This window comes from Camellia sinensis, chromosome 9 (genome assembly GCF_055761805.1).
Source record: "Camellia sinensis isolate YWXY chromosome 9, ASM5576180v1, whole genome shotgun sequence".
Taxonomy (NCBI): domain Eukaryota; kingdom Viridiplantae; phylum Streptophyta; class Magnoliopsida; order Ericales; family Theaceae; genus Camellia; species Camellia sinensis.
This window is the reverse complement of record NC_138969.1, coordinates 66,508,423-66,519,171: the sequence shown is the minus strand read 5'-3', so window position 1 is coordinate 66,519,171 and position 10,749 is coordinate 66,508,423. Positions and strand designations below refer to the sequence as shown.

Below are 10,749 nucleotides of genomic sequence, written 5' to 3'. Positions count from 1 at the left end.
CAATCATGATTGGGTTAGATCAATCCCACCACAGGGCATGGATCTATCCCACCACGGGGATTGAAAATTGAAAATTGAAATTTTCACGCTTCTCGGTCATTGGGTCTGACATACCCTTCTGTCAAAGTGAAGCTGTGGATGTGTCCTACCACGGGGTTATGGATCTATCCCACCACGGGACTTGAAAATTGAAATTTGAAATTTTGTGCCTTCATTCTGGAGATGTATTTTTTATAGTTGAAGAGGCCCAACTTTGATCCAAGGTTGATTGTTCTATTACAAAAACAGATAAAGATCACACTTTTTTTGTGTGATGTATGTTATTTAATCACACCTTTTAAGTTTTATTAAAGTGTGATATTTGGGAGTGTGATTAAAATGGGTCATTTTTAATCATACCTTTTAAGTGTGCTTAATAACATTTAGATCACACCTTTTAAGTGTAATTAAAAATATTTAGATCACACTTTTTAAGTGTGATTAATAACATTTAAATTACACCTTTTAAGTGTGATTAAAAATATTTAGATCACACATTTTAAGTGTGATTAATAACATTTAGATCACACCTTTTAAGTGTAATTAATAACATTTAGATGTGAAAAAAAAAATATTACATTCACTAGCTTCTCGTTTGCTCATGTGGAGATTCGAACCATCAACCCTCTCACACCATAAACCTTATACAACACACTCTTTCCACTACACCTCTATAACACCATATGATTATATATGCAACATATATTATTTATATAGTACATAGACCCGTATTAATATAAAAGTATATATATAAGGATAATTATTTTTTATTGAACATAATTTATGTAAAAATAATTATTTACTAGAAAAAAAGAGACCACTTTTGGCGACTAAACATAATTTTAGTCGCCAATTCTATACTTTTGGCTACTAATTATTTTTTGTTAAAAAATTTAATTCTCAGGCTAAAATTACTACTTTTGGCGACTAAACTTCTTTTTAGTCGCCAAAAAGTCTCACTTTTGGCTACTAAACATCTTTTTAGTCTCCTAATGCCTTAGTTTTGGCTACTAAATTTTTTTAGTCGCCAAAAAATCTCACTTTTTGGCTACTAAAATTTTTTTAGTCGGTAAAAGCCTCACTTTTGGCGACCAAACATCTTTTGAGTCACCCAATACCTCACTTTTGGCTACTAAATTTTTTTAGTCGCCAAAAAGCCTTACTTTTGGCTACTAAAATTTTTTTATTCGGTAAAAGCCATATATGGGCAACCAAATAGATTTTTAGTCTCCAAAGCCTATACTTTTGGCTACTAAATTTTTTTAGTCACCAAAAATCTTTACTTTTGGCTACTAATGCTTTTTTAGTCGCCAAAACCTATTCTTTCAATGACCAAATGTGCTTTTTTAGTCGCCAAAGATGCTTTTTCTTGTAGTGGAGTGTGATTAAATATATACATAATTACACTTATTTAAAAAGTGTGATTAAAAAGTAGTAATGTATATATAATCACACTTTAATTAGAAGGTGATTAAAAAATATATAAATAATCACACTTTAATTAGAATGTGTGATTAAAAAATATATATCTAATCACACTTATTTAAAAAGTGTGATTAAAAAGTAGTAGTGTATATGTAATCACACTTTAATTAGAATGTGTGATTAAAAAAAATATATATATAATCACACTTAATTGAAAAGTGACATAAAAAATGAATATTATCACACTCAATCAAATTAAGTGTGATTAAAATATCAATCTAATTTTTTTTATCACACTTCCAATAAAAGTGAGATATTTTTTTTTGTCAAAGTGTGATCTTTAACTATTTTTGTAGTAGTTTTGCACCTAATGCATGTAGGTACCCAATGTTAAGCCTCTTTGAATTGACTCATCCTCTCCATGAATACCATGATGTTCTTGTAATGGAGCAATCTTTGTGCTTTGTAACAAGCATTTGTGTGGATAGACGTCCTTCCAAGAAATTGCGAAAACATGCTATGCCATTTGAGGTAATTAATGAGTAAATGGAATATTTTCCCTCATTCTCTTTCTCGACATCATGAGAGACACACTTTGTGCACCCATAGAAGACTAGATTTGCTAATGAAAGCAAAATTTGTGCCTTTATTCTTATCAGCAGTCGGGATGATGGGAAGCTTGATGTTTGACTGGGAGTTCTAACGAGAAGAATGAATGAAGGTCACTCAATTATCCTTGCTATAATTGTAGAGACTTACTGCGGCCTCTGACAACTTGTCAAGTCATCTTTACAGCAAAGGATAGCATCTAAAGAATAGCGTCCTTGCAAAATGTTCTTTATGGTAGTGATAAGCAGGTTGCTTTTTTTGATAGAGACCAGTCTTGGGCCAAGGGAGATATTGTTTGAAGGGAATTGGTGGTTGCTTTGAAAAAACAATTCATACCCTTAATGATTTGGATGGGAGTGAGAGTGACAAACACAAAGAACATGCTCTGGGTGCTTGAATGTTGGACATCAAGCTTGTTTTATAATTGACTCTCTTAATGAATGAATGAATTGACTATTGAAAATCTTCTCGAGTTGAAATCTTGTTCCATTGGTGGGTTCTATACTTCCAGATGAATTTGACACATAATTGCATAATGGTGATCTTTTGCTCTTGTACTTATGCTTTAACATTTTGTCAATAGATATGAAGCAATACTAGTTTTTCAATATGTAATAACATTTTGAAAGTGAAATGTATGCTTTTGCAAACCAATTTTGTAACAGTTAATATAAGACAAATTGAGTTCATATGGTTCTCAGAAGATATTACCTTTGATTTGAATCTCATATTTTTTCCCTTAGCACACATGGATCATGATTTATCCGTTCATTAGTCAAACAAATTTGGAGTTGATCTGAGCCATCGAGATGCTGAGGCTAGCCGAAGATGGATGTTTTTAAAAGCATCCAGATTTTGAGTTGTGGGCAAGTTGAGTAAGACTTTTGAATTGTATGTTGCTCGAGATGGTTTGGATGCTAAAATGTTATGGATGAAAGAAGATTTGTGAGCATGAGGAAAGGCTATATGAATTGGAGTTATGTGTGGGGATATTGGGTTTGAGGTATGAGTGAAACCCTTTGACAGTTCGGGGTTTGAACTTTGGACTTGTTGAATGCTGAAATTGCATTGGTTGGTGTGTCGGCTATGGCAGCTCTCATCAATTGATGATGCTTAAGAGGGAGATTTATAATCTGGCTTTGGACCGTGGAAGAGGTCGAACAGGTCAGGGCCGAGCATGTTTGGGCCGAGATCACTTGGGCCTGATTTGGAGTGGGATTTGCTCGGTCTTGGCCCAGCCCCTGTCTAGGTTGACCTAACTGGGGCTTCCATGGAGGTGATCTTGCTCGGTCGAGGCCCAGGCTTGAGGTCCGCAGCCATGTGATTGACCGAACTCCCCTGGATTTGGACATGCTGGGCCGAGATGAGCATCTGCTACACAGGTTTTGGGGGAGCATGGTTAGCTCGGTGGTAAAGTCTTCTGTTCATCGGCTCGGCTTATCTTAAACTCAGTTATGCCAGAATGCTACCGAGCTCAGCTGTTGTGGAGCTCGGCGAGTGGAGCACTCGGGCACGTTACGCAGCACGGACGTGGAAGGCCGAGGTGATTCTGCCGATCTGCCGAGATACTGTTAATGTTGTCTGGCGGTTTGGTTAGGTGGTGATTGTGGGATTTGTGCTGACAGATAAGAGAGCAGCTCCACGTGTCAAGAGACTAATGGGAGCAGATATAAGCACAGAAAGTATATAAGCTTGACTACGCCCCTCATGCTGGGGATGGAACATCATTTGGTGAGAAACACTCTTTGTGATTTATCTATCTCTTCCTCTCTCTCTCTCCTTGAGTGTGTGTGCTAACTTGACCGTCGGAGGGGTTTTCTGGCCACACACCGTCGGGTAGCTCACTGCCGTTGTGCTCGCAGGTCGATCAGATACACAAGGAGCTTGGACGAAAGGAGTACGGGCTCCATGGAATATTTGCTCCCCGTACAATTGGCGCCGTCTGTGGGAACTTTGATAGACAAAACCTTGTCTTCGAAGCTCATCTGATCGCCTTCCATGGCGAACAACGACGAGATACCATTGTCCGCCATCGACAGTGTTACCCCGGAGTCAGCCAGACGGAGAGACAGACTCCCCGCCGTTCCAAACATGGCGAGCCTGGAGACTTCGGCAGGAGGACATTCAAGAGACGCGCGGGATAAGTGCGGTAGAAGTTTTGGTAACTCTCGGAGCCCAGACGGGCACCGGCGGCGACGAGAATCGCACACCAGGCGCCTGGAGCACAAGTTAAGTGACCAAGACGCCGTGATCCGGAGAATGGCAGCGGAGATGGAAGATCTCAAATGACATGTCAAAGGGAAGGGTGTTGCTGGAGTGGGAGAGCACAGTGAGTGCACCCAACCATGCCGTTCAGGCAGTCAGAGCCAGCGGCACTCTCCCTCCCTTTCTATCACCAGAAGCTACAGGGCTGGAGAATCCGACGCGCCTGTAGAGAAGTCTAGCGCGCAAGATAGTACCTATCAACCTTCACATCCGGCGACAACGTCAAGGTATTCCTATTCCGCTCGCTCGGAGGACTTGCGGGCAGTCATGAAGGAGCGGGCTCGCCGGCAGAAGACTCAAAGGGTGCCGACGCTCCAACGGCTATCTTTCGATGGCCGTGCCAGTGAAGAGGTCATAATACCACCACCCCGCCCAGCCGTGCCTCTCCATCTAGACACAAATTTGGCGCGGCTGAGCGCTACCCCCTTCTCCCTTGAGATAGAAACCACTCCTCTCCCCATGGGCTTCCACCAGCCCAAGTTTACGTTTTATGATGGAAAGACCGATCCATACATGTATTTAAGCCACTTTCGGCAAGTCATGGCCGGACATAGGCGCAATGACGCTCTTACGTGCCTTATCTTCCCATCAAGTTTGGGTGAGCAGGGCTTGAAATGGTTTGAAAGGCTGTCGGAGGGAAGCATCGAAAGGTGGCAACAGTTGGCGGAAGCATTTGTGACTCGTTTCAAGACCAACACCAAAACACCGAAGGAGGTGGACCACCTTCTCAGTGTCAAAATGGAGTCGAGCGACACACTCAAGGCATACAACTCCAGATACTGGGAAACCTTCAACGAGATTTTAGATTGCCCGATCAACTTGGCCATCACCCAATATAAGCGCGGTCTCCCGGTCGGACATAGGCTGTGGGACTCGCTTACCATGAACTAGTCGACATCCATTGGCCAACTAATGCAGCGCATCAATGAGCACATCTGGGTAGAGGACGATGCAGCGGCATCTACCCTAAAGACAACTCCGGGGTAACAGACAAGAGGTCGGCTAGCAAGGTACACGCGATCGGACAGGAGTCTAACCGACCAAATGATCGCGTCGAAGAATCTAATCGTGAGTCAAATCATCAGAACCGGGAAAGGGGCCGTCGGAATAACCGAGCTGAATACCCCCGCAATGACATAGCTGATGTGAACAGAAGGTTGAAAGCTCAGACGGGCATCACCACGGTCTTCAAAATTTCAATCTATCGCATATTTAGTGAAATTCGTGACGAGGATTGCGTCCAGTTTCCTGCTAAGATAGGCAACGCGCAAAAGGGCTTCAATCCAAGGTACCGTTGTACATATCACTGGGAGCAAGGACACTAGACAGAGGACTGTTTGCCTCTGAAGCAACACTTGGAGGAGTTAGTCGCAGTCGGACACTTGGATCTTTACATTGATGGGGGAGTTACGGCCGCGCATCCTGCCCTAGTTGACCCACATGGACCGAATGACTTGGAGGCGCCCCTTCAAGGAGTGGTTAATGTGATCCATGGCATAGTGGAGTCGGCGCGTGTATGTGAGCTTCGAAGAATGATCAAAAAGGCTGAACACATGAGGGAAGTTTTGTCAGTCCAGCCCGCGATCAAAAGGGGGAAGACCGAGCAAAAAGACATGATTAGTTTCTCTACCAGGGACCTAGAGCACATTCAAATGCCACACAATGACGCCCTAGTGGTCACTCTTCGTGTCAAAGAGTTCGATGTCAAGCGCATCTTAATTGACCAGGGAAGTTCGGTTGAGATTATGTACTACGATGCGTTCAAGCAACTCAAACTCCGTGATACAGACTTGGCTCCGGTGACTTCGCCACTGGTAGGTTTCAACTCGCAATCGAAATGGCCTTTGGGAAAGATAATTTTACCCGTCAAAGTCGGAACCGTGGTCAAGCAAGTGGAGTTTTGGGTACTGCAGGTGCCGTCTACGTACAATCTGATCTTCAGTAGGGGATGGCTTCACGCTATGCAAGCTGTAGCGTCAACCTACCATTAGGTTATGAGATTCCCCTCGGCTATGGGGGAAATTGAGGAAATTTGGGGCAATCAAGTCATGTCGAAGCAATGCTTCGTGGCAATGAACGGGAGCCGGGCTGCCAAAGGCTTCGTCCAAATAATCGAAGGACCGGAGGACCAGGGAGTCCTTGAAGATGTGGGCGCCAAGGCTGAGGACAAAGCTGTTGAAGAGTTGGTAGAAGTGCGGATTGACACGGAAAGTCCGAACAAGTTCTTTTTGCTCGGATCAAGCCTTACCGCCAAAGAAAGAACCGAGATGGTAGAGTTCTTGATGGCAAATATCGAAGTCTTTGCATGGTCACCCTACGACATGCCCGGCATCGATCCAAGCTTTATTTGTCATCACCTCAATGTTTTCCCCAGTGCACGGCCGGTCATTCAGAGAATGAGAAGATCGGCGCTGCACCACGCTGAGGTAGTCGCGGAGGAGGTAAGGAACTTGCTTGAGGCACGGGCTATTCAGGAAGTGCACTACCCTTGGTGGATTTCAAACACGGTCGTAGTGCCCAAGAAGAATGGGAAGTGGCAAGTTTGTGTCGATTACAAAATCATCAACCGAGCTTGCCCTAAAGACAGCTTTCCCCTACCTCGAATAGACCAGCTAGTGGATCTAACGACCAAACATAACAGGCTCATTTTCTTGGATGCCTACCATGGTTATCATTAGATTGCCATGCATGGCCCCGACCGTGAAATCACCTCTTTCACTACTCCAAGGGGACTCTTCTGCTACCGAGTCATGCCTTTTGGTTTGAAGAACGCCGGGGCGACTTTCCAAAGGATGGTGACCAAAATGTTCACTCCTCTGCAAGGCCGGACGATGGAGGCTTATATCGATGACATGGTGGTCAAAAGCCGGCATCAAGCAGACCACTTGTCCAACCTAGTCGAGATGTTCGCCATTCTCAAACAGCACAAGCTATGCCTGAATGCGTCCAAGTGTGCCTTTGGTGTGGGATCCGAAAAATTCTTGGGCTTCCTAGTCACAAACCGAGGCATCGAGGCAGACCCCACACAAATCAGAGCCGTACAAGAGTTAAAGTAGCCAAACTCGGAGAAGGACGTGCAGCATCTTGCCGGTATGGCAGCCGCGCTTAATAGATTCATAAGCCAGTCATCAGATCGCTGCCGCCCTTTCTTTCGAGCCTTAAAATCCAAGTTTTCATGGGACGAGGAATGCGACAAGGCTTTGGCCGAGCTAAAGGCATATATGTCTTCTGCTCCATTACTGGTGATGCCAAAGCCCGGCGAAGAACTCTACCTTTATCTGGCCATCTCTCAGTATGCAGTTAGCGCGGTACTTGTCCAGTCAGAAGGCATCCAATATTTTCCCATTTTCTACGTCAGCAAAACCATGCTACCGGTAGAGTTGAGATACTTGCCGCTGCAAAAACTTGCCTTGGCATTGACGATGGCCTCAAGGAAATTGGCGCACTATTTTCATGCTCACACAATCGTCGTTTTGACCTAGTTCCCCCTCAAAGCCTTGTTCGAGCGGGCAGATTTCTCCGGTCGAATCCTCAAGTGGGCGGTCGAATTGGGACAATTTGACGTCAAGTTCCAACCACAAACGGCCATAAAAGCACAGACCCTGGCCGATTTCGTTGTTGAATTCTCACCTGGCATTCATCCAATATGCCCGGTGGATCTTGCCACGGCAACTGAGGAGGTGAATGCAGGCTCAACCGAAATTACACAGCATGACGATGTTGGCAACGTGGAACCTGCGCGCCCCATCATAGAACCTTCAGCCGGCATGATACTGCAGACCGGTGATATGGTGATGGACTTGGGCATAACAAACCAACCTATTGGGTCCGGTGCCGCATCGCCGAGGCGGGAGGAATTGGAACAGATCAGCATTGAAACAGAAGCTGAACAACCGAGCGACCACGATCCCTTTAACCTTTAAGCCTCCCAGGACCCCTCAGAGTGTTGGAAGCTCTTTGTCGGCGAAATTTGGAAACTCTTTGTAGATGGAGCCTCGAACCGTCACAGTGCTGGGCTGGGCATAGTTCTGATTTCACCAGATGGTCTGACCATCGAACACTCCATCACCCTCGGGTTCCCTGCATCAAACAACGAGGCTGAATACGAGGCACCGTTGGCCGGGCTCAAGAGCGCCCTTCAGGTGTACGCATCCGAGCTGATGGTTTACAGCGATTCCCAACTCGTTATCAACCAAGTGTCTGGGGTTTACGAAGCTAAAGATGATAGAATGGAAAAATACCAAGCTCTAGTGAGAGAACACATCAAGCGATTCCAAGCAATTAGGGTCTAACAAATTAGCCGGAAAGACAACGGCCGTGTGGATGAGTTAGCCAGTCTGGCTTCCATGGTTGACCGAACATCTCCCGATCCTCTCCTGATTGAGTATCTTCCAAGGCCAAGTATCGAGGAAACCGAGCTGACAGAGGTACTTTGCATCGAGCTAGGTCCTTCTTGGATGGACCCTATTATCCTCTTCCTCAAGGAGCCGACCTTTCTGGCCGATAAAAAGGAAGCGCATAAAGTCTGGGTGAAGTCAGAGCGGTTTTGGCTCTCTCCATCTGGCACTTTATACAAGAAGTCTTTCACCGGCCCCTATCTCAAGTGTGTACACCCAAACAACGTGGAATCTTTCCTGTACGAAATTCATAAAGGCATATGCAGTAGTCACATCGGGGGCAGATCTTTGGCCTACCGGGCTATTTCGCAAGGGTATTGGTGGTCGTGCATGCAAGCGAACGCTCAGAAATATGTTCGCAAATGTGAGAAGTGCCAGAAGTTCGCCCACCAAATTCACCAGCAGGTCAGAGAACTTCTTCCCCTCACAAGCCCTTGGCCTTTTGCAATGTGGAGGCTAGACATAGTGGGACCACTCCCAACGGCACCAGGCAATCGAAAGTTCTTCATCGCGGCTATGGACTACTACACCAAATGGGTTGAAGCAAAGCCCTTAGCAACTATCAAGGAGAAAGACGTCAAACGGTTTGTCTGGCAGAATGTGGTAACGCGATTTGGCGTCCCTAAAATTCTGATCTTTGACAATGGGACCCAATTTGACGGGCGCCTATTCAGAGGATTTTGTGAAGAATTGAAGATTGAATTCTGCAATTCCACCCCGGCTTACCCGCAGTCCAACGGCCAAGTCGAAGCATCAAACAAGACCATTCTTGATGGGTTGAAGAAAAGACTTGAGAAAGCCAAAGGAAAATGAGCCGAGGAACTCCCAAATGTCCTTTAGGCATACCGGACGACCCCACGGTGATCTACCGGGGAAACTCCTTTTGCCCTGGCATATGACATGGAGGCGGTCATCCCGTTGGAAATCAGCATGCCCACCATCCCAATGAAAATTTTGAGCCGAAGCTGAACGCTAAAGCAGTAGCCCTGGAGTTGGACATTGCTGAAGAGCGCCGAGAAAAAGCTTTGATTCGTGTGGCTGCGTACCAACAAGAATTGTCTAGGAAATACAACAAAATCGTGCACCCCAGACCATTTAAAATAGGCGACTGGGTTTTAAGGAAGGTCATGGGCAACACCCTGGTGCCGGGCGAAGCAAGCTAGGGCCAAACTGGGAAGGACCCTACAGGTTAACCGGTCTGGCAGGCAAGGGGGCATACCACTTGGAAGATTTGGATGGCAAAGGCATACCCCGGCCATGGAATGCAACCAACCTCAAACTATACTATTTTTAAGTTTCTCATAGTTTTTATGTTATTCTTTTGAGCAAGGATTTGTTTGCCTTACGCTTCAGAATGTAACTCTTTTTGTCAATATAATAGATGTGACTTGACTTTGCTAGAGCATTTTGTTGTTTTCGATGCTTACTTTGAGATTTCGACCGAGATGTTTTATTCCGGTTGAATGAGTTGATGATTTACTCAACTCTTTGAAATGGTAACCGAGATGTTTTACTCCGGTTGAATGAGTTGATGATTTACTCAACTCTTTGGAATTGTAACCAAGATGTTTTACTCCGGTTGAATGAGTTAATGATTTACTCAACTCTGAGATTTCAACTGAGATGTTTTACTCCGGTTGAATGAGTTAATGACTTACTCAACTCTGAAATTTCAACCGAGATGTTTTATTCCGGTTGAATGAGTTGATGATTTACTCAACTTAGACCGAGATGTTTTATTCCGGTTGAATGAGTTGATGATTTACTCAGCTTAAACCGAGATGTTTTTCTCCGGTTACGTGAGTTGATGATTTGCTCAACTCTGTGATTTAGACCGAGATGATTTTGCTCTGGTTAAATGAGTTGATGTTTTATCAACCGAGATGGTTTATCTCGGCTATATGAGTTGATAATTCGTTCAAGGACGAGTTGATGATTTGCTAAGCCAATGTGCTTTACCCCGGCCAAAGTTGTTTAGTTTAAACACAGTGCAAACACTTAACGAAATCAGAAC

General features: G+C 44.5%; 1 protein-coding gene across 1 annotated transcript; it reads left to right on the top strand.

Moving 5' to 3' along the window:
• Positions 1 to 7,430: 7,430 nt before the first annotated feature.
• LOC145799508 (uncharacterized) lies at positions 7,431 to 8,630 on the top strand. Its single transcript, XM_082889100.1, has 2 exons — positions 7,431 to 7,665; positions 8,326 to 8,630. Exons 1-2 carry the CDS (start codon positions 7,431 to 7,433, stop codon positions 8,628 to 8,630), a joined length of 540 nt encoding a protein of 179 aa, XP_082745226.1.
• Positions 8,631 to 10,749: the final 2,119 nt, after the last annotated feature.